This window comes from Gymnogyps californianus, chromosome 2 (assembly GCF_018139145.2).
Source record: "Gymnogyps californianus isolate 813 chromosome 2, ASM1813914v2, whole genome shotgun sequence".
Lineage (NCBI taxonomy): Eukaryota > Metazoa > Chordata > Aves > Accipitriformes > Cathartidae > Gymnogyps > Gymnogyps californianus.
Window position 1 is genome coordinate 118,263,832 of NC_059472.1, and position 25,422 is coordinate 118,289,253.

At 35.1% G+C, this 25,422-nt stretch overlaps 1 protein-coding gene across 7 annotated transcripts in view; it reads right to left on the reverse strand.

Annotated features, from left to right (window-relative positions):
• Nucleotides 1-25,422, reverse strand: part of ULK4 (unc-51 like kinase 4) — a 254,149-nt gene that overhangs the window by 171,359 nt on the left and 57,368 nt on the right. For all 7 annotated transcript variants that reach the window (XM_050892383.1, XM_050892382.1, XM_050892386.1 and 4 more), the window contains 3 exons: nt 18,924-19,085; nt 11,903-12,085; nt 6,004-6,131 (listed from right to left, as the gene is read on the reverse strand). In XM_050892383.1, the coding sequence (XP_050748340.1) occupies nt 6,004-6,131; nt 11,903-12,085; nt 18,924-19,085 (473 nt within the window). The remainder of the gene's footprint in view (nt 1-6,003; nt 6,132-11,902; nt 12,086-18,923; nt 19,086-25,422) is intronic.

Consider the following 25,422-nt stretch of genomic DNA (forward strand, 5'->3'; position numbering starts at 1 on the left):
TCAATGCTTACATTCTAAATGATAAGTGCTGTGTAGCTATGCCGTTCTGCAGAATGACATTTCTCATAGTAAACTATGGTAACTGATTTATTAGCCATTGGCTAACTTACAAGAGATTGCTTCAATAATACACCTGTAACAGAATGCTTCAGGCAATATTTTAAAATGCTCATTTGAATAGACAGAAGGGCCAAACTTCCCTTTAGGAGCATAATATTGACAACTTTGTTTCACATTCAAACTCCCTGGGGGTCCTGTGCAAAGAACAATCAGTCACTGGTGAGTGAAATCCATGCTCTGGATTTTAAGAATGTACTTTTTTTTTTTTTTTAATTTTTTTTAATACTCTTCTTATAATCAATGCTCTTTAAATACGTTATCTTCATACTTCTGTAAAACTGCCCCAAGTGTACATAACAAAACTGCAGGGCTCACAAACACAAAATTTTATCCTAGGAAGTGTGTATTTCCATTAAAAAGCCGATTTACTCAATGAAATAAAAATTACCTAAGAATGCATTTTGCAGGATTAGGTCTCTCAACAATGCGTGACTATTATGGAATACTACAACTCACCTTATCCTTCCTGAACTGTGCTACAGAGACAAAGACAGAGATAAGTCAAAAGACCCATTCAATAACTACCTTTCACCTCTGCAATAGCCCAGATGCAACACATTCAGCTGCGCTTCCCAGAGACTACGGGGACATCTTTTATTTTTCTTGCAATCTCTGGAAATTGTATTAAATTACAAGGAATTTTGATTTGTCTGGTAGAAGAGAACTACTTAAAAATCTGACATTACGCTTCAAATAGAATTCTCCTTTAAAAAGCTTTAAGTTTTTTTAATACAAAAAATTGAATGTTTTAAATTAAAATGGTATAAAGCCCTCTAGCCCTTCCAGACAACCAAGTAATTTTTACTCAAAAACTGTTTAACTTTGAACAGAAACATGACAAAAGATCAGAGTTTGTATGGATTTTTTTTCTTCAAGAAAACACTTCCGTGATTTAACAATCATCTGATTCTAAATAGAAATATATTTAGGTGTGTTTAAGTTTTACTTAAAATAGGCTGAATAGACTTCAACATGCATGGGTTTATTGCTGGGGGGAAGGGGATTCATTTTTTAAAAGCAAGTTCTATTAATTAATCACATTTGAGAACCATACAAAGTATGTTCATTTATTCTGAGAGAGGAAAGATACAAAGTTTACATAAACTCATGAGTCCTCTCTTTTCGTGTTGTCCTTCCCATCACAAAATTGTTTTTCACATAAAGATTTCTAAAAATATGTGCAACTATTTTTTCCCTGATAGTACTGTTCAAGTAAACATTGCCTCGAGAAAATTGTACAGATCCATATCTAGGCAGGAAAGCATTAGTATCTCTATTTCCCTTCAACAAATTCCTCAGTCATATGTAGAACAATCCATCAGTTACTTTCATTCCCTGAAGAATCTCAGTGTTCTGTCTAATGGGCAAAACTAGGCCTATGGAAATACATTTATTCAATTCATATAATGCACACGTTTGTCTTGCACTCAACAATACATGAAAAAGTATGTAGGTGTTACTATAAATAAGGTAAACATAATGAGGAATAAACCACTGTCTATGAAGCCAGGTTTGATTTTTTAAAAATTTTGTCAAGTATCTGTATTATATGATATGGCCATCAGTGAGCTTTTACACAAAAAAGCAAAACCACCCAAGTTTTCTGAGAAAAGATGTGAAGAGTGGAACAAAAAGGGGAGAATTGCAGAGTTAATGGTCCTGAGGAATGGGAATGAGGTCTACTACTTAAAAAGAATAAGAAGTGTTCACTTATAAAGATGATCAACATGAAAAAAGAGAAGATTTAGTCAAAATTCAGAAGATTGAGCAGAGATGTGGTAAGACATGGTCTTCAAATATAACGAAGTCACTGTAAAAGGAAAGAGACTACATTGTTTTCTGTGTTTTCTGTGCTTATCCTGTAGAATTGAAATTTCAATGAGAAAACAACAAGAATTTTTGAGTGTTAGGAATACCTAACAATTAAAATAGCTGTCAAAAAGAGGTCATGGAATACCCACCATTTTCAACCAATCGTTAAAAAATATTTCTCAAGTATAACAGACCTTGACCTGGATCAGAAGGGTAGACTCTCCAACCTCTCAAGGTCTCTTTAAGAACTGTTTTCTAAAATTCATTCATTCCCTTCCATCAGTGACATTTACCCTCAACATCCTTAAAATCAGCTTTAGATATCAATACGGTTCAGCTACTTTACCAGTATTTCAACAGGGGGAAAAATGCATGCGGCCGCCAGATGACTGAACCTCAAAGCAGGAGGTCTCTCACTAGCAGTCTTCTGCCTACTTCTCTCTTCAGTTCACTAAGTTCACAGAGAATGACAGACCTCCAAGAAACTAAAGAATGTCTTGCATGCTCTGAGGACATATACAGTCCATTTACACCGACAGTTCAAGGACTCATTTTTAGTCAACCTCTGCTAACAGAAAAGGATGAAGATTTTTTAAAGGATATTTAATGTAGATATATTGTTTATTTTACGGAGATGCAACACTGGATGGCAGATCACGCCAGTAAGAAGGGTCAACCCCTATTTCTCCTCTTTTATGTTTTGTTTTAGGTTTTTTTTAAGTCTGAAACCAGCTTGCTGGGTTTTTTTCCTGAAATCACTGACTTGTGTAATTATTCCCTCCCGCCTTCCATTTTTCTTTTCCCATTTGACTGAGCACCAAACTTTTCTGTTCTTTTTCTCACTATTTTTCTAGGCCAATCTTAGACATATAAGGCCAACAGGCTATGCTAGATGTGAGATTGTTATAGGTCTCCAGGTAAAGCTTTTCCTTTGAGGGCATATAGAAGATCTGAAAATTTAAAAAATATGGGAGGTGGGGACAGATAACACAGAGAGATTTTGCCCAGAAGTTATGCTTTTGTGCATAGTTAGGCTTTTGCAGACTGTGAAAGTCTGTCAGGAATACTACCTTATCTTTCCATAAGCGTACATCTCTGCAGACAGTAGAAAAAGAGGTTTAAATAAATTCTTTAGGGAGGAAGTTCAATCTCCAGGGCAGTCTCTATTCACCTAGGAAATTCTCTGAAACCATTTAGATCCAGAAAGAACAATTCAGTGAGACTAATCGGAAATTACTACTAGTACAGAAAAGGATGAAATTATAAGCCTTAACAAAACTTCAGGTTGTATCCCTCCCCTCATTAACAGGTAGCCTGCCTTTGCAAATCATGGAGAAAACAAGGAGACTAGAAAATTCAGGGTGATTAGCAAAAGAAATGAATTTGGATAGTGTAAGCAAACAAGTGCTATTGCAGCCTAAAAGGTCTCATATCTTCTCTAAGGTATGTAATGGACTACCAGGAGACAGGTAGAAAAGAGAATAACAGGTGAATTGTATCAATGTTGTGTGAGAAAAAATTCACTTCAAAATTACATTTGATATTACACATAAATGTTTTTCATCCACAGATCTCGAAATCTCAAAGTACTGTGGAAAGTCCTAGTGGAATTTCCTCAGTGACATCCATTGTCAAGCTCTTGAATTACACACTCCCACCACAACTAATTTCATAATTTAAAAATATGCTATGACAGATTCAGAGAATTTGTTTTTGTTTTGTTTTTTTTTTAAAAAAAAAAAATCACAAAAATCTCTGCAAAGGTATGTATAATTTTGATTGCTAAACTAAAAGCCTTTTCCAATGCCAAACTGAACATTTAACTTGAAGCTGTAGAGATATATGCAGTGTTGCCATGAAACAGTTATTACTGACTGTTTTATCATCTGCATCATATCCTTTAACTAATGCACACTGAAAAATTGCCTTATATTGATTATCTTATCATAAACAGATTTTATAATCTAAAGCAATATAAATCCTGTTACAGGCACTAGCTGCAACTGCTAAAGACAAACCAATAAGTAGAAATTATGCACATTTTACTACATACTCTTTATATTTCTCAAATCAAACACCTTCATAAAGAGAACTTGAGTATATCAAACATTTTCAATAGTTATCCAACTGATTACTGATTACTGTACTAGCAATTTTGAATTTATGAGTCTTAATTTTGAAGTAACATTTTTGTCACAGAACTGGAGACATTTAACTAAAATACTCCAATAGGAATTCAACAGTGTAAGTCAAAGAATATCCATTATCTCTACTGGGCTTAATAAAATTCTTCCAGAGTTCAGGATATTATGAAAGTAGCTGTCTCCACATATAATGTCATTTCTCCTCTCTCATCCTATGTAGCCATCTTACTTTCTGGATGTAAGAAAGGTTCTAGTCTAGATGATCTATCCTGTCAAGAGATATACTGTTCACTGAAGAACAATTCTGAAGGAAACATCACAAAATTAAGAAAAACAGTTTATCAATTCAATATAGCTGCTCTAAGACTTGCCTATTGTTTTACCTAATGTGTTATACTATGTATTGGTCCCTAATCACCTCTGTCTGGAGCATCACAATAAAATAGCAGAATAAAGCCAAAATTCACAATACAAAATAACATCCCAAATTCACAACACATTCTCTTCAGAAAGGCTGCTCATTGGCAAGCATTATAAATAAAGAGATCAAATTGTTGATAAAAATGATCAAAGTTCTTCTCCTTCACATAATACCTTAGGTATAAATAAACAAACAGTAACTGTCAGTACAGGACTTCTGTCAGACATTTCTCCAAATACACAGCTCAGTCCTATGTGCTGTATCAAGCACATGAATAGCAGCAGTCATTAAAAATGCAACCATTCAAAAAGTCACTTACAAATCATTAGAGACATTTTACACTAACCAGAGCACATTACCTGATAAAACATTTCTGGAAGTATAAAAAGATATAAATGAAAAAGAAACTTGAATTCAGTACTTATTCCCTATGATCTACAAAAATTGGGATATCTACAGATTTGTATGTGAGTGGAGGGGTATATAATGATAGCACTCCACAAGATGTCCTCTCACAATGGCTTCATAGTGTAACTCACCTGCTCCTTCCAATCCAGCCCTTTAGCTCCAATGCATGTGTCTTAATTCTTCTCAAACATCAATATAAGATATAACTTTATATTTGCTGTAAATGTAGTTAGATTTACAGCTACCCACAAGCCTCACCCTTTTTCACTTTCAGTTCCAAACCTGCTTTATTCCAATACCATAAAAACTGCGTTTACACTACATTTTGCTGTTCTTCATAATGAACAGCAGAAGGTATAAATCCCAGATAAAATTTCTTCCATCTTACTTCTCCAATCACCCTCGAAACACGCTGACAATTTACATTCTAATGGAGTCTAATTTCCTCTTGTCTGATATGGGAATGTTTCTGTGCCATCAGAAGACCCAAAAATTCAAATAATTATTCTACTGTGAGTCAAATATAATTTTAGAGCAGTCATTTCTTGCAAAGTATTTTAAAAAACATAGAAACAAATAAAGTATTTCATGTAAAAGTCACAGGAATTCAGTGGTCATTAGATAAATCACTCCAACAACACATATAGCCAAGAAATATGATTTTACCTTGAATGTGCCTATACTGAAAAGACTATGGCTTATACCACACCCCAAGCTGAAGAAGGTACATGACAGACCTTTTTGTTTTGCTTTCCCACCATAGCAACAACTCACTGATGCACTATTTGTTTTGCCCTACTCAAAGCAAAATCTGCTCCTTACTAATGCTCACTGGGACCACAGGTTACTTTAAAAGACACACTCTCCCTGTAAGACAATGGTTTCCCCTTGTGAGTAATCATCACCTGATGACCCCAGACAAAAGAGAACACTCTTTTTTTTTTTTTTTATATTCTCATGAATAAAAAGATTCATATTACACAGAAAATAGTTCACTCCTAAAACACTGGCTCAAAAATACCACACGTTTTAAAGTACTTCAGGTACAACTTTGAAAATAAACATTCTACCTCTAATTATCTTCCATTATCACCTTACCTTGCTTGACAACTGAGTAGCAACATCTCCCTGTTATTAATTAAAACTTGAAGCAGGACCAGAAAGGCTTTTGCTCGAATAAAAGTTGAAGGACTTTCAAGTAAACGAGTAATTGTAGTCACAAAATCCTTGGCGGAAATAAACACAAATAGGTCAATATTATTTTATGGAAAAAGGTTACTTGCACTGTATTTTAACACTGTATACATTTAAAATTTGCTCGTTTTCATGTGCATTCTGTATTACTAAGGTACTCTTCGTGTCACTCATAGCAAACCAAACCAAACAAACAAAAAAATCCATAAAACACACTGTCCAAGACAGACTGGCCCAGTCAAGCAGGCAAAGCTGCTTTGTACATCTCAAGAGCTGCAACAAGTAAACACTATCTAATGTACTATGTCCAAAATGGTACAAAATGAACTACAAAATATGATAGAACTTACATTTTAAAATGTCTTACCTTAAGGATAAACGTAGGATATTTAAATATAATTATTTTAAAAGAAGATTGAAGGATTTTCAGAATACATAAATATTTCAGCACAAATATGATTAAATGTTTACCTATTAATTCCAATATATGCAGGAAGATTAAAAACAACATCTTTGTTGTTTTGGATACAATCATGTCTACATCAGACCCTAAATTATACAACAGATGCTCCAAATGGATGGCAAAACTGTTTCTACCTTCTCTGATTGTTCTTATCTAAACTAATTTTATTTTGGGTTCATAAAGTGAAAAACATCTTTTCAAGGAACAACCCAAATTAGGACTTGGAAAGAAAGAAAAAGGATAAACCGCAAGCAGTAAGGAGCCATGACTTTCCTAATCCACTGACCATTCTCCATTCCTATGATAAAGTCAATTTATAAGATGCTAAGATCCTTGCTAACTCCTTCCTTCCTGTAAATCAAAATGAAAGAATAATTTTTAAAAGTGTAACAAGGATAGTGAGAAATAAAGAATAACCACAAAATATTTCCCTTCAGAAGTTTAACACTGGTTAGCTGACTGGACTCTGAAATCAGAGCTTTCTTCTTTTTCTCTCTCTCTCTCTATTTTGCCCTGTATATTGAAAGGATTTTCTTTTCTAGTTTCTGGAATGTGGCCTGACATGTGGAAAGATGCGAGATTCACGTGCACTGCCTCAGCTTCCAAGGGAATAAAGCTGAGAATCAGTGGAAGGAAAAAAGAGCTTTCATATTACGAATAACAGAATTAGGTATTATGAGTTGTAAAAAGTGTAAGGTGAAGATTATTTATGCTTTGTCCAATGATATGTTGTAAATCTTGAAGAACCAAAGGAGAAAAAAGAAAAAAAAAAAAAGGACAAAAACCCCATATGGAGTATTCTCTACCTCTGAGGATTAAAAATATCTGCTACTTATCTGTACTCTTCTTCTACGAAGACCAATTGGGCTATTTGGTTTAAAAAAAAAAAAAAAAAAAAAAAAAAAGTCCATCTTTAAAGATGACCTTGCTGGCAGCAGCAATGGTATTTTTGGATCAGCTCTTGATTAGAATGCCTTGTTCTGAAAACACAAACCTTACTTCAAATCTCTCTCAAAAAAAACCTGAGCCAGAATTTACAAACTGAGTCAATTGGCTCTATCCAAGAATTAGACTAAGCACAAATGGCCTCATCAACAGGAACTACCTTCAAACATTTGAGCTGGATTCTCAAGGGAGTGACACTACAGAATAGAGGTGCGTAGTGTATGTGTGCATGTTGTGTACAAAGTTTAAAATCCTGCTGCGTGACACATTTAACATACCAAGTATTATTCAAATTCCCTCCTTTGCTGACAGAATACCTGAAAGGCAACTTCATTGTCATAAAACTGAAAATCAACACTGAATGTAATTTATTAAAGCCAGTCTTTGCAACAATTAACTATACCTCTTGACAGAGACTCGAAAAAGAACAGGAGTGTAAGAGTTGGCCAACAAACCATCAGATTTTACTCTATCATTTTAACACTGTGTTCAAAAGCAGTCAGCATAGACGGTAACTACAGAAATCCCAGAAAAACAAACTGTTATTAATTATTCTAGAACTGTTTTGTTGTATTTCTGTAATTTATTTCATAAACAGAAGAGTTCCTCAATCTTGTGGTTAATAAGCATAAGCTGTGTAAAGTTTACTGCTTTAAACACTTCAACAGCTCATGGAGCATGACTTGTAGCTCCTACAGCATGAAGCTGCAACGGTAAAGTTCTTAAATTACAATCTACTAAAAGCAAAGGTTGAAATTTTAATAAAGTGGGGTTTTGGGTTTTTTTTAATAAAATTACTCAAAACAAACAAAAAAAGTTTTTACATTAAGAAACCTCATAAAGCCTCAGACTTAGTGAAAGAGTATATATAATGCAACACTGCCTGCTAATATAAATGGACTTGATAGACCAAGCACAGGGACACCGTGACAAAGACACATGCAACTACAAGCCAAAGCACATCTGACTATTTTTAGTCCTCATGCTCTGGAAAGTAAGAATATTTCAATACTACATGTCGGGGTTACCATGGGTTAATACAACGTTGTCAATTAAAATCAGTTACATCAGACTTATCTGGCAATGTTCTCATAATCTGGCTTAAGAAACAAATGTGACATTTTGGAATTTGTTTTTCTGGACTGCAAAACAGCAACAGTTTAGCCAAAGAAAATCTGAAGCACATCTTTGCTGACCTGCAGAACTCAATATATCAGAAAAGCCAAAAATTGCTGAAATACCATCTAATACATTGATTATTAATCGCTTCACTGTTACATTGCTCTTCCCTCCCCTGCAACTGTTTGATGTATCCATGGAGACTCTGCAGGTTAAAGACACTCTTTTCATTGCAAGTGAACACACTGTTGACTGCAACAAGATCATGATCTTATATTGGATACTCTTAGTAATACTGCAAAGCAAGTTTAAAACAAATCACAAAAAGCAATGATGTTTTCAAATTGGCTACACAAGGGGAAAACAGTTAGACCATTATTTCGCTATACAAGAACTGAAGTTGCGATAGCAATCCATGTTGTATTGTGTATTTTCAAATTCCCTTTCTATGCATTGCAAATGCCTCCATACTACAAGTTAAGAGTTACAAAGATTTTGTTAAAGACATTTATATCTTTTTATTAATTCATACTGATATTGACAGAACCATCAACATCAGAGGTAGCCACTTGTCCACTACAACAACGTTTATAACACATTTATAATGCTTTTTTCAGTGCCATAATTGGATATGACAGAGATAAAAAGAGACTATGGCCAATCGTGCAGGGAAGCGAAGAAACAATGCAGTTGTGACAATGTATTGCTGTAAATATCTGAATAATTTTACTTATTAGTAGTTGAGAAGAAACAAATAAAAAACATCCCACCCCATTATCTGACCTCTGGAAGAACCTAACTGCATTCAAAAAGTTATATGACTGGTTTTCACTCATTCAAAGGTAATCTTGACAGCCAGATGAAAGTAATTAGCAATTTTTTTTTTATTTACTGCTATAGCGTGTCAAAGTTTTTTGATTTTGAGCTCTTTTTCCACACTTTATTTTACAAACATCACTGCAGCTTTTTTTGTTTCCAAGACAAGAAACTAAAATAGAAAGGCTCTGTATCAGAGAGGGACAAAAAACAGTCCCTTTTAGCTATTGTAGTTCTCTGAAGATTTATACTAGCGTAGATGATCACAGAACTGCATTTCTCCTTTGTCTTCTGGCTTTTATTTTGTAACTGGTTTTACTGCTGTTCTTGAAGGGAGTAAAAAACAAGGGCAGCCTTAAGTCTTCTAAGCTAAGGGAGTTTCCAGATAACATATACAAAGCTAAATGATCTCCATCCTGAATTCATATCTTTAAGCATCTTTTAATATGTTGGTTTGCAGCTGTAGTAAAAAGATAGTCACAACCTTGTCACTACCTTCTGTATAACACTGAGGTCCTTCTGCCTCTTAAGCTATAGTATACATGAATTCTACAGAAGGCAAAATACTTTGTAGGCCAGCACTACCCACTTGTTTTTTCTTTTCCCTTCTCTAATGAAGGTGGACTTGTGTGTCATGCTCATGGAATATTGAAAAGTGCAAGGACTATTAAATTCAGTTCTCAGCAATAAAATATTAATACTCCATGTAATGTGATAGTACCTGGCAGTTCAATTCAGGAGCAGGATTATATTTTTAGATCCTAGTCAAGAAAAATAGAAATCTAGTTTCTGCTTCCAAAATCGTACAATCTAATTTAAGCAAAATAGACATTCTATGAGATATAGATTTATCTCAGCTGTAAGGCAGAAACAGTTACGAAATGTGGGCACATGCAGTAGAACTAGACCCTCTTTACCAGTTTTTAAAGTACAATGTTTTTTCAGTTAGAGCTTTGGGTACTATTCCCACTTCTATCATTAGTTTGATATATGCTGTTAAAAGAATCTCTATATTTCAATTTTCTAATCTGCAAAATTGCAACACTTGCTCACAAAACACCTATGACAATTCATTAATGATTAAGCAGCAATTTTAAACCCACAAAGTTTCAGCCATTACTGTATTGCATGCCACCAAATACTTTCTATTTTCCTATAACTAGTTGGAGAATTTCAGAGTTGATTATTTTTATAATGTCAAAAATCTGATTAAAATAGTTCATAAGAACTGCAGTATCAGAAAGGGAGTCCTTTTAGCAATGTAAGTCCTATATAAACAAGAAATTTTTCACAGAAAACATCATGCTGTAGCCATATCCTTGTTACACTTTGCATTCTTTTGCTGAATGTTCAAATGAATATTTTTTGAACATACTTCTCTGTCTATACCACTAACTCACAGTAATGTGCACTATTAGAAACTGTGACACTATGGGACAATTTGCCACCTGTTAGTGCTGTTGTAGTGGGATCTGTGGAAAGCTTAAGGCCAGCTGACATACATTTACAAAAACACATTGGCAATTCTGACAAGGCACAGAAATGACTTTTAGGAAGAGAATGAGTGATTTCAGGCTGCAAGAAGAGATAGGTGGAAAACAGTAGGTTAGTTTTTAATTTAAACATTTTTGTTAAAACAGTGTGCAGAGAAACCAAACTAATCTCTCTCAACTAAAGCCTAATAGATTGTTATAGTCGAGATGACTGTCAGGTTACAGTATACATTACAACAGAGTATCTGATGACAACATGAGCTAGAGTTCCTATCTTCTTTGAGATTTTTATCCTTTCCAAGCAGAGGGGGACTACTTTTGTTTATGCATTGTGCACACTTACTGCCAAAAAAATAAACACTGTTTCTCTAAACATGGAATCATCTGGTGATCAAAATAGAAAGCTTTTAATCATCTCTTCCAAAAATTATATTAGACATAAATCAGAATTAGTAGTTTTATTCAGTGACACTAAAAAGAAAACCCTAAGTCATTAAAATGCTAATTTCTGCAAGACATTTCACTTACAAATTGGCCTAAGGTCCTTTAAGGAGAGCATAAAGTACAGCTTTAGATTCAATCAGGACACTCATTATTTTCTCTTTTAAATGTTTAAGAGAGCTATGTCAAATAACTGTCCTCATGCATTCCTTATTGTTTTTCCTTAGGGCCATTATCAGTTATGGTCAGGCTAGAGTCTTCAGAATTGATTGAATTCTAGCTGCAGTAGCAATTTATATACCCATTAGTACCATCTCTTGAAGATCTGTGAGAAGAAAGAAAAACTATACACCTCGTTATTTAGATTTTAAGCAAATATAAAATAAACACATTCCTCATTTCCTGCTATTCAGATATGTGTCACTGAGTTAAGCATTTTGAAAACACAAAAACACTACCAGAGCCAACTTTAACTTTCCATTAGTGAAATTCCAGGCCATTGAATAATATTAATCTGAAATCAAACCTTTTCTTGAATCAGCCTCTGTAGATGAATCCCACATGACAACATTGCCGAAAACATGGTGAGCATGTACTGCTGAATTTTGCATATTCCATTTGCCAAAGAATTTAGTACAGCTGTTAATCCCACTTTTTCAATGACACTCTGGAAAGCATTAGGTGAGTAACGAGTAATTCTGCATAAAGCCTACAAAAGTGAAAAAAACCCATTGTTATTTAATGGGATTATTATCTCAAGAAAAATAATGGAGAATAAAAACAGGTGGTGACTTTTCCAATAGTTTAGGAATACAGAGAATACATACAGTTTCATTCATAAGTCAAATATTAGAGGAAAAAGCTACTTATTTTTAGAGACCTGGAATTCTTCTAAATATATTGCTATACACTCCATGCAGCTGAAACTGAAATATCTTGTACACCAACATCAAACAGTCACATTACTCCTTCCCTCTAGAGAACAATAATGAGGGAGCGGCATAGATCATGTTTGAGTCTTTTACAGGACTGAATGCAGGACGCATCAGGTAACACTGTACTAGAAAGGAGCACAGGCAGCAGAAAATACAGAGATGGCACACACCACAGAAATTCTGGTCACCCATAAAGGTGGACGTTTTTCTTCTCTCTCTCTGCTCATGGACCATAATCTGATATGTAGCAGTTCACTATCTAAAGTCTATCTTTAGATGTAGATACTACTTTAGATCTAGATACCTGTTAAGGAACAGGGTTTAGTATAGTAGACATGAAAACTATTGTCCAAATGGTTGATTTACAAATATTAGTGATTAAAACAATTCTAAAAGAAAATGCAGATACTGACTGTGCTCTAGTGAAGTAAGCACAAATCTGTTCAGTGTATACTAACTTAGCTGTTTCATAACAAACATTACCAAATGACCTCCAGGGTGGATTCATCTCCAAGTCAACACAGCTTTTCCTTTTGATACCTCTGGAAATGCAACCTTCAAGATACTGTAACTGCTTTTGTTCTCTCCAAATAAAGAAAATAAGACTCTTTGGACATTTAAAATTTCATTTTCTTTGGCTTCAATGTAGTGTTAAGATAAGAAAACAGATTATGTCAATTATTTGAATCAGGTGAAAATCTGAATTGGTTTTAGGGAAAAACTTTGAAGGCGACTTTCTTCTGTGAAAAGGAGGCGATATTACCACTTCTTTGTTCTCTTCAGACCAGCTATATTTAGAAATTGCTGCTTCCTTGGTGTGCATTCAATAGTGAGGTATCATTTAAGAGAAACTATAGTCAATTATAGCCAGAGAATACTATCAATCAGAGAAAAGCTTTCCATGTAAGAACCTCAGAAACTGCCCAGTTCACCAGTGCCCTTAGAAACATTACTCAAAACACACACACACACAAAAAAAAAAGAAGGGAAAAAAAAAAAAGGAAGGTATAAAAGAACTTACGATTTTTAAACAGACATTTTATTGATGCTGTTCATCTACTCTCCTCCTGTTCTTCCTTGTCCTTTCTGGTCCAGGAACCATACTGATTGCAGCCTTTTATTTTTCTTCTCTCCCCACCCCCCGCTTTTAAAACAGAGACACTCAATCTCAGTTTCTTAGTACAGCATGCTCTATTTCCCCAAGGATACAATCCAGCCCTTCACCTCTAGTCTGAGTTCTCAAAATGAGTGGGCAGGAGGTATGTGCATTCACTAAACATAACCTGGAGGGTCATATTACCAGTGAACTGCTGGGACCTAGGGACAGACTGTGTCAAAGCAACATGGAGCTAACTTGGTATGCTAACGTGGTGTATGCAGACTTGCTAATGCCTTAGCTCTCCGCTACAGACCTCGTCAAACAAGGGTGACCATAGCCACAGGCCATCAGATGACCTCCAAGCAAATCCGGTAGGAAAGATATGTCTTCTAGGATGACACTGCAGCTTTGGAGACAGCAGGAAAGCTCCAGCCCACCAACAGCCAAGGGGAGAAGCTTTAAACTCCCATTAGCTTGTATGTCACAGGGTGCTCTGCTGAACAAGTGAAACCAACACTTCAACAGAAAAGCAGAAGAGAGCGTTTAATGGGGGATAGAAGACCAAGTATCCTAAATCACTTCAGCAGATCCAGTATCTGGAGAGAACAGATGGAGATAGGTGAAAAGGTGGTGGAGCAGGAATTGGGAACCAATGATGAGAAGAGGTAAGAGTAGAGCTCACACCATCATCTCTCAGCAGCGGTCTTGGAACAGGAAATGATCACAGTGAGAGTAAGGCATTGGCAGAGCCTCTCCTGGAATTAGCTTCTCCGTCCTTGCTTTCTGCACAACCTTAACCAGCACCTTTTCTCCCAGCAGCTCCAACCCTAGCATCATGATCCTTATCGGTCCCAGCCAACCTGAGATATTCTATGCTTCTATGATCATCTATGCCCTACCCATTGCCTTCTGGTTTTACATGCCATACGGTGGCTGGATAACATCCACCTTTTCAGGATGTACTCCACGACTCTCTCAAGTTTGAGAATGAATGCATTAATGTATCTGCAATACCCAAGCCTCTGAAAGAAACTATTCAGCACCAATTATTTAAGGGGAAAAAAAAAAAAAAAAACAACCCAACAAAAACAAACCCCCAAAAGATTGTGTTGAGCTTTCCCAAATTAGTTTCCATTTAAGTGGCTTATGCTTTGTTACTCCTTCTCCAGCAGAAAAAGCCATCTCTCAGAAATGAAATTAAAAATTTTTTTAAAATTTTTTAAAAATGTCAGTATACTGCAAAGAAAACATTCCTCCTGCTGCTGAGCTTGTCAGAACATCACTTTGACATCTTACAGAATTATTTCTTCTCTGAGTCTAGCAAAATGATAAAAAGATATAGCTTTCCTACAGGCAAAATGTGTGATATTTACCTGAGGCATGTTGGACTCCAAAGTGAGCAAAAATACTGAGACACAGTCCCTGTTTGCCACCTCTGACAGGCAGGACAAGGTAAAGTGTCATTTCTGGACTCCAGAGACTGAAGACAGAGAATCTTCTTGATATATTTTTATTATTGATTGAAATAATCATAAGTAAAATTCCACAGTGCCTTACTGCTGATATACTTTGCAGACAGCCTGCTAGGTCTAGGTAAAGATATGACACATGTATTTCTTAACAGAAATGTATTTTTACATGTGAATATAGATGTCAGTCAAGAATAAATTCTTCAGGATACATTCAAACAAGGCAGGAATAACTGCATAATAAAATACAATAGGACACTGATGATCTCAATTTATGTAGTCATGCAGAATAAAAATGCCTACATATCTATAGCAACAATTTAATGAATGTAGAAATTGTGCAGTATAATACAGCTGGAGAATACATTAGTATTTTACTTTAAAAATCAGTATGTCACTGAAATCTCTATAAACTTCAGTTGGTAAGAGATCTGCCTGTGCTAGATTTCAATATTGATTGATTACTTTTTTCTAGTTAAAATTATATACCCAAATACCCCAACAGTATTAATACACAACCATGATTTACATCAGGCATTGAGTAATAAATCCAACAAACAAGTTCACCCTCTTGTTACTTCAGTGTTTCACTACAAAGCAGCAAAAGGATTAGAGTACCACCTTAGTGTATCCTACTTTAGAAGCTTCCTTGTCCAATTCACTTCATATGGGGTATAAAATAATTAAACCTCAGACTTTTGATAAAGGACACAATCCCCGAAACAGTGGAGGGGAAAATTCAGGAACACATTCAGACCCAAGCACACTCATGTGAAACAATCTGTCTGGAAAAAGGAGATGGAATCGGCTACACAGATAGCAATAATTTCCATGAAGACCAGAAAAACAAGAAACAAAGCAGTTGGACCAAGGATGTAGAAGAGTGAATGCCTCTTACTCTTGCAGTCCCCCTCACCACTGCTTTTGCTCAAAGCTCTCCAATATGTTAGTCTGGAGCAAGTCCTACCTCCAGTATGACTAAAGCCTCAGTAACCACCCAAGGGAAAGGTATGATCTTCCGTAAGCCTACTGTCTTCACAGGAAAAAAATGTTAGTTGGGAATAGTTATTCTTTTGCTTATATTGTCCACATGTACATTTATACCACAGATTTACACAAGATGTTGAAGAAATTTTTGTGTCAGCAGAACTCAGCATGCACACACAACTTGGTCGTCTCTTAAAACGCTGGCCTTGACACTAAAGCATGCACTGCTAAGGAACTTTGACAGAGAAAAGTTAATAGAATGATAAAAAAAAAAGGCATCTTACTTAGATTGACAACTGCCATTGAAAGGATGTCCCACAAATCAGCTGAGTTTCTCTAGGGAATTCTAATAATTGCAGCTACCATGACCTCCTAAAACATACTGCTTTGTCCTAACATATGTCATCTATAAGAGGGCTTCTAGAGTAGTTCTTGAGGACTGATAAGCTCTGACAACTAAGTCTTTGAATTTGCATTATAAAGGGAAGGGGGGAAAAAAAAAAAAAACCAAACCACAGGAGGGAAGAGCTTGGCAAAAACAATATCATTGCAAGTCTTATGAGTGCCAACCCAGGAGTGCCAGACGATTCAATTTTGAACTACAGTATAAATATGGTAACTTACTATACATGTCACTGCATTTAACATCCCTGGTTGAGCAAGAAGCCCATAGAGATCAGGTTGCTCTATAACAGCTGCAGTGACAAGAAGTGAAGGAACTGAGGAACTCAAAATCTGTGACACTTTCAATCTCCTCACTTGGAAGAGACCACACAAATGCCAGCACTGTTCGACTGAACTGAGCAATTAAAAAAGCCTCATTGACTAGTAAGTAGTGGTAGCTGTCAGTGGACACACCAAAAAAAAAAAAAAAAAAAAAAAAAAAAAAGGACTAAACTAGGCTACAATAAGCTCTTCAGGTTTTAGCTTCCTCTTAAACATTTTTTCCTACCTTCCAGGTAAGACACATGAAAATTTTCTTCTCATCAGATGCTATGGGAAAAAAGGCAACTCCAGTAATGCTTAAGAGAGGCTAGCTACCCATAGCATAAATACTATGACAAAGAAAAGATTTCTCAGTGGTTTACCTCAACCTCACAGCCTCGGGAGGATCAAATGACCTGGGATCTCAAAAGAGGCTGAGGATAGAGAGGGAAAAACAACAACCCTCTCTTCTCATAGTCACTAGAAACCTCATCTAAGGGCAAAGCATGCAAACCATATGGCACTGATGATACTAACCTCTGAGGCCACTGCTACAAAAAGCCGTAGTGAGTCTGCACTGATGACAAGTGTATTCTTGAGAATCAGAAGTATAACTTCTGCATCTTACTGAGCAGAAAAAAAGCTCTTGCCTACCTCAAGCATACTATACTGTCCAAGAACAAACTGACTTTTCGGGGGCAGGGGGAAGCCCACTGACATCTCCTCTGGTGATCTTTCTTTGTTCAGTGTCTGAATTTAGTTCAGACTGTTTCTCTGGGATATGCTGCTCACTGTGGCACACAAAACAGATGTAACTGTCCAACTGGCCCCTACAAGTGGAGCAGCTCTGGAAGTCTGGTGTAGGAGTCAAGGGAATAGCAAACGCTGAGGCACAGTTCTCCAAGTGAATAGCAGAGAAACAGGAGGAAAACTTCAAGACAAGTTGAAAGACATAAAGAGCTATGATCTAGTAGCAAACAAATAACAACTGCCCAGTCTAATGATTGACAAGAACTGAAAGCAGAAGATATGAAACATCCCTTATGGCAAAAGTAGTGGTAGGAGAGAGGATCGAGCAGACTTGTTTAAATACTCAATAAGTAAAAGAAATCATAACTCTAATCTTCAGTCTTTTACCATATATACAGTCACGATGTAAGCATAAAATTCTCACATCAAATGGATAAAGTCTCAAAAAGAGCCTTTCTGAAAAAGCAGCCTACCAGCCAGACTCACAAGCAGGCTTAAGCTATAAATGCTCTGTATAAAGGTTACACATATATTTTACATTTTTAGAGACTGACAATCCTCTACCCATAAAAGTTCTAAGACTAAGTTTTTACAAAGCATTTCAGGTGGCACAGAACAAAGGCTTCTGTAACATGTATTTTACTAAATAAGTTTACTGTTCTAAAAGGTCAGCACGTTTTCCCAGTTTTTGAGCAGTTTATTTCCCAGGCAAGACTCTGCCACAAATACACGCTGAGCTAAATGTTTAATAAATACATACATTTTTAAAAATTATAAATTTATTCTACAATTTATCTCTTCAGCCACACGTCACATATATTTTTAATTCTCTCTATTACCTCAATGCTAGATGTGTCTAAGTACATACTGCTGCTGCAGCAACATTACCATTTTCCATCTGGGAAGCCAACAGTAAACTCATTAGTGAGCCTGAGCTCTACTCAGGAAATGAGCATCCAGTTATCACACTTCATTTACAATAAGTCAACTTGTTGTTCAGTTCTAAAATATTACCTGTATTGGTGAGTAAGGCTTTTGTTTTGTCAACAAGAGATATGCTTAAACTCACAGCCCTGCTAAGTATTTTCTACCTCACAAACGTTTTTGTTCCAAACCTTTTGCTTGCATGTCATAGCTCTGTCTTGTTACCATCCTATTAACTTACAAATTCAGGGCAAAGACTAGCCCTGACAATTTTATAGAAAGTAACATGATGATTTCAAATATGTCTCCTAAGCAAGTCTGCGATAAAAAGAATAAACACTTTTCATGTAAAACATCATACAAAAAAGAAATTTCAATTTTGCAAGAATTTAATTGATTCTTTGAAAGAGTAAACTTTTCAAACATAACTCCTGATCACCAGCATAAGAATATATATGTTTCAGAAAATGATTAATCACAAGGACTTGTCATAAGCACTGGACTGTAATACATGCACTTTTCAATTTCAGAAAATTTGTAAATATATTTTAATGTAATCTGAAATATAAATACACATACATAACAGAAAACATGCTCAAAAACATTTCCATTCCAACTCAGAATGCTTTTCAAAATAAACCCCAAAACATTTCTGTAGCACAAAAGGAAATTCCTTACCGACACAGCAGTTATCTTCAAAGAATCTACTGTAGAATGTGTGAAAAGGTACCACAAGACAGGTCCAATTTCTCCTGTAATAAATCCTTGGGCATGGCAAGAAATAGTAGTGCAAACATTTTCAATGATCTTTGCTGCCAAATGGTTCACTACCCGGTCTTCCTATAGGAAGGAGAGGAAAGGAAAACTCATACACAAATGTTTCTAATTTATTTTTAAACTACTGCCTATATCCATGTTTTATTCCATGTATATTGTCTTAGTGCGGTTTCTTAATTTTATTTGATACTTGCCAAAGTCATTTCATAGGAAACCTCACCTTGTGACAAAGTTATGTTTACAGATCCTACTTCCCCCCACTTCCTCTTCTACTGCGAAGACAATTTAATACAAGTATAATTTAATACAAAATCTTTCAGCTCCAAATTATCACCCCAAATTAAATGTAGTCACTAAAAAATGAGAAGGTTTTGTTATGTTAGAGGTGTTCCATGATCAGTGCTTTATGAATGAATGTCTGTGTATCAAAACTCATCGCTACAACAGGCTCTGAATAGCAAGATTATGAGATATACAGTTACATTAGGAAAAAGCAAATTAATTACATTAAACCCTCTTTATTCAGAAGAGCCAACAACCCCCTGGGATAAAGAAAAAGTCTTCTTGCAAGTCAAGTTACTCTATAACTCCCTTCTCTTCCTCTTCTGAAACAGACAATCCTGACCAATGTTTAAGATAAACCATTGGGTCCCATTTACTACATCAATTCCTAAATTTCCGAAAGGGATTCTGAATCCTTCATATTTTTAATACTAATAAAATAATTTTATCTGCAAAATCATTTGTGGAAAGCCACTGTACATGTAGCTTTAATATCTACATAATACTATTCATACTACAATGTCTCCACAGAATAAAAAACATCATGTCAGAATGATCATGAGTCATCAGCACACCACGAACATCACATGACAGTTCTTTCTCAATAAAACTGTTACTGACTCCAATGGAAGCTTAACTTAATACAGATCACTTAAAAGCAGAGTCTCTACTTTCTCTCTTTTCCCCCTCACCTCCTTTCTTTACTATCTCTTTTTTTTCACTCTGCTTTCACTTAAAAGCAGAGTCCTTACCTTAACAGAACTGGAAGATTCATTGCCGGTGGTTTTTTGGCTGTGCATTGCCTCACCTTATCTCAATCTTTAGCTATGAAGAAGTGAAGTTTTTCAACAATGTCTTAAATGGCATTCTTGAGTTCAGGAAGAGTGAATTTTAATATAAGAAGGACAACCAATTTAACTTGTCAAGTCTACCTCATAGCCTGGCTTCACAAATAATTCATCATAATATCTAATTGATTTCTTTCTTAAACTAATCTCCACATTATCCTACTAACCTTTGGATTTCTGACATTTATCTTCACAATCGGAACCACCAACAACTGTGAGCAATGATAATGAAACCTTTCAGAAAGCAGTACAAAAGCCTTCCAGAAGGGGAGAACTTATACTTCATTAAAAATACACTCAATATCCACTCTTCCTTCCACTGACTTAGGTATTCATCAATGTATTCATCATTTTCATGATAATCCTTCCTGTTCTCCCAAAGAACTGCAGCTCTACTCAAAATACTTTAAATAAATACCAAAGCCAATTCCCATCTAAACCATTTACACTCTTGTATAAAACACTACTGATTTTTATGGTCTTCTTTCTGCTTTACAGCCATGAAACCAAAGAGGATTTAGGCTTCTCTGTTTTTACAGTTTTTATTACTGCAATATCTTGTATCATTTCGATCTATTGAAGGTCTAAATACACAAATACACATACATGTTTACCAAAATTAAGTTTCTCAAAACTTTTTATAAATAATGTTAATTTTTAATCTTTTTCTGTGAATTATACTTCTGAATGTCAGTCCTTTTTTTTTTTTTTTGGTACAGTTAAGGTAAAAATACATGGATTTATCAAACTGACTACATGCATTTAAAATCGAATCTATAATTGAAACATTAATAGTTAAGTTAAATCTTTCTTATATAGGAAGTGATCACTAGGAATGCCAATTGGGACTCCAGTGCTACTTTAAGCAGGCAGAAACACTTAATAAATGCACTATAATCCCATTAATAAATCATAGTCAAAGCATTATACAGCGGATAATAGTTTTTATGAATGTTAACAAATTTCCAGATGCCATTACAGCTTTTCTTCACAGAATTTGGTCCTGAAGATGTGCTTTATTTCCTTTCAGCCACCAACGAGATGAGTTATGCCCTGTGCCAGATAGTCCTGCTACTTTGGCTAGAAAAAGGTCATGTATCATCACAGTGCTCTAAAAACTCAATGAGGCTGTCAGAGTAATTCCATTTGCTGCCACCTGATATTGTCCATCTCAGCTCCTCTGGGATCTATTCCTGAGCACTGTCTAAGCAACAAAACTTGTACCATTTTCTGCTTAATTAGCTCTCTGGAAGGGAAGCCTGACCTAAACTAATATTTGGCCTCTTAACTAAAGAAGTCATCCTGTCATGTTACCAGGGCATAAGCTATGTTAGTGAACAGAAATGGATCTTCAAGATATGAGTAAAGCAGTTCCATATAACAGTTAACCTCTGTCCATATCATGAACTGCATCAAATCTAAATCTATGAATAGAACTGTATCAAAAAAAAAGTACATACTCTACTTTCACTGGGTTTAGATTTCAACTAGTTTTATAAAATGCACTTAAAGATAAAGCTCCTAATTTTCAGTCATGTTGAACACTTGCTGATGTATCTGTTTCCAGTTAAAGTCACGGACGCTTAGTGAAAATGAGCCCTGAGTGAGAAAGCAAATATCAAAAGGGTAAACAGATGTAAACTGCTAAAAGAGAACTTCTTTTAATCAAGTCTTTCTATTCCAGTTGGGTGGGGGGGAGCAAATCAAAGTCATCAAAGAATCTACTTTCATTTTTTGAAATAACTGAATCTAATGGATATTTTTATTGATTGTTAAAAATCTAACAGTGCACTAGAAGTTTTGGAGGCACTGAAGATACAGTCACTACACTAACCAACATACTACCTAAAAATAGCATAATTTCATTTAAAGGTTAAGATAAAATATTTTATGATCTTTTTATAGTATACTGTGTATAGATACATACACTTGAGTAAAAGCATAATACTGATAAAGAAACATTGGAAAAGCTGAAAGATTCAGGAAGTAACACTGTATTCCATCATTATTCTACATCAACTTTCATACACTTCTTCCTTTAATCTAAAAAGACAGAATAAAAAGAAACTACAAACATAACTTAATGAAGTAAAGCTGTATCATCCTAAGCATTCATGATTATAAGAAGTAAATCTTAATTTGGCAACAATTTGCAATATAAAACCTTCACAGAGAAGAAGGAACATGTAGAAATAAGAATTTTGAATACAATTTGTGGAAAAAATTTTAAAAATTCTGACAGTAAACTAGACAATTGATATCTAAAGAAGAAATTAAAGTGATAACGTATATGATTCAGACCATTACTTTTATACTATAGGCAATTCTGTCAGTAAACTAAAAAACTGATATCTAAAGAAGAAATTGAAGTGGTAATGTGTATGATTCAGACTATTACTTTTATACTATAGGCAATTCTGTCAGTAAACTAGAAAACTGATACCTAAAGAAGAAATAAAAGTGCGAATGATTCAGATTATCACTTTTAAACTACAGGCTGTCCTGTACTTTCTGAGAAAATAGTTACGATTTTGTTCTCCTCTCCTCCAAATTCTCCTTTCTCCTCCAAATTCACTGTAAATGAACTGTTCTGGCTAAGAATATACATTATAAAACATACTGCCTTATACTATATATTGGCATTTATTTTTTAAAGTTATCTTTTATTATTAAAATTTCTCATCAGTTCAGAACCAAACCCCTCAGGCTTATATCTTGCTCCCTCATAAAGGAAGAAGTCCATATGAAAGAGGGAAATGCGTACTGTATAGCTTACTGGCAAACTCTAATTTATTAAAAATCTTGCTTACACAGTACTTCGCACATCCAAGAGACAGAAGATCCTTTGTAACCTCATTCACTATTTCCGATTCAAATACATTCTCCAGGTGCCATGCTTTAAAATGAGAGGATTATGCGCATTCTAAAAGCCAGATACAGCTAATTAGATATAGTTGTATAAATTAATTTATCCATGCAAGTGTATTGCCTATATGTAATTTTTTCCAGGTTCTATGAAGTTATTACTAAAATAGTATATAATTGTGTACCTTATATTTACATGCCATTTGTAAGCAGAAATGGACAGATACTAAGCTCCTGAAAGCTTTTTCAATGATTCCTCTCTGCTTCCACACAGGAAGACTTAAAAGGAGGCTTGCACACAGTTTCTGACTCCGTTGTCTAGTTTCAGTGAAGGACCTCGTCAAAGCAACATAATCCAGACCAAATCAGACAAGAAAAAATTATAAAAGACATCAAAAAGTAGTTTGGATATGGGAAAGATTATCAGTTCTAAGACAACTATGAGAAAAAAAAAAAATGTTTAAAAGGAGGATCTGAAGGAAAGGAGGGGCAAACATAAGGGAGAAAACAGTGGAAGCAGAAAGGTGAGAGGATTGACTGAAACATAGATGTGAAGAGGGGCAAATGTAAAGCAGAAACTAAAGCTGAGATTTCACTTAGTTAAGATTAGGTTGAACCTTAAATGTGATACCGAAAAGCAAAAAAAATATATGCAGAGTCAATGAGGAGATTCAAATAAGAGAGAGGACGATACATTTTGGGTGAAGTAGACAAGGGTAACTTTAGCAAAGGAGTTTTGAATAAATGAAGTAAAATGGATGAAAGGGGTAGCCACATTAGCATTAGGTACTTCATATTAAATAAGAATATTCTTTCTGAAACAGAAAGTATCTTTCATGACTGCGTAACACAGGAACTGTAAGAACTAAGCACTTTAGATGTAGAAATCAGGACCCTGCTATTGGGCTTATTTACTTATTTACGAATGTACCAATTTCCTTATTTTGACACATCATTGAACACACCTGTTCTTTGCCTGAGTTGAAAATCAGCTTCTATCTCAAGTTAACAACATTGAAGTGCAGGAAATCTGAACTTGTTATCCCCTACAGATAAAAGACTTTCCCAGTCTTCTACTCCACCCTCCTAAAACTCCTTTCACCTACACATACACTTTTTGTCACTGTTAGATTTTCAGGCATAGAAGGTATGTGGAGACGACACTACCTGCATTTTCTGAACATTTTGCTCCTTTATAGGCAAATAAAAGGGACACTTGCACATTTCAAACTCCTTCCTGCTCTACTGTTCTGTTTCAGAGGGCAATTCTGCTCTGCTAATGACAAATCTTCTAAAACTCCAGAGATCCAAGTACACTTCAGAGTAGTTCATAATGAAACTGAAGAACAGTGAATTTACATTACAAAACTCAAAGCTATAAAACCAATAGTACTGAATGACATAAATGGTTTTATTTTCTTGAATTTTTATTAAATACATCAAATAAAGCTTCTTAACTGGCAATAAAAAATACAAATAAGTATTTATAATGCATATACTTAACACACTGTGGTAATTCAGAATTTATTACAAAAAGTTAGTTTGCCGTTTTCATAAATACTGAGACCATATACAGATATTCACTCCAGAAAACATACTGCCATAAAATTTAAAAAAGCTTAGAACAATTAAAATAAATTTATGATTTAATTAAATTTAATTATGATTTCTTAATTACTAATGTAAGAATGCAAAGCTTACTTACATGTAATAAATTGTTAGATCAGGGAAATTTATTGAATAAATAGCAGATTACAGAAAAACAAAGAAATACAGCAGCTAAGATCTTAAGCTGCAGTCAAAAGAACATTAAGCACAGTGAAGGCAAATTTAGATGACATTTTCAGGATTTTCACATCCAATGCTTTACTAGTGCAAGCAATAAAGCTAAAATGAGGTTCTGTGTAAATTTTAAGTCAGACTTTAAAAAATTCTAGATTGTTCATTTTAACTATTTCTATTATCTCCTATTTTGCAGCAGGACGGGGAGGAGGAAGTGTCATTCACAGGCTCCCCTACCACACCCGCATATCAGCCACTAAACATTGTGAGCCACCCATTGCCTGGACAAAGCAGCTCTGTGCCTGCAATCAGAGCAATGCAAAGTTGACTCATACAAAAAACGAAAAACCAAAACCCATTAGAGCCAGTGTATTAGGTTAGCAGAAAAAAGCACTGATTTGAAAACGGGAGAGGTTCGAAAAGCAACAAGATGGGTTTCTATTGGTACATCAGTAACAAAAATAAGACTAAGGAAAATTGAGTTCACTGCTGAACAAGGCGGGGCCAAAGGACATAGAAAAGGCTCAGGAGGTCAGTGCCTTCTCTGCTGCAATCTTTATTGCTCTCACGTCTTCCACGCCCATGTGCCAAACAGCAAAATCTTGGGGAGTGAAGTATACCTA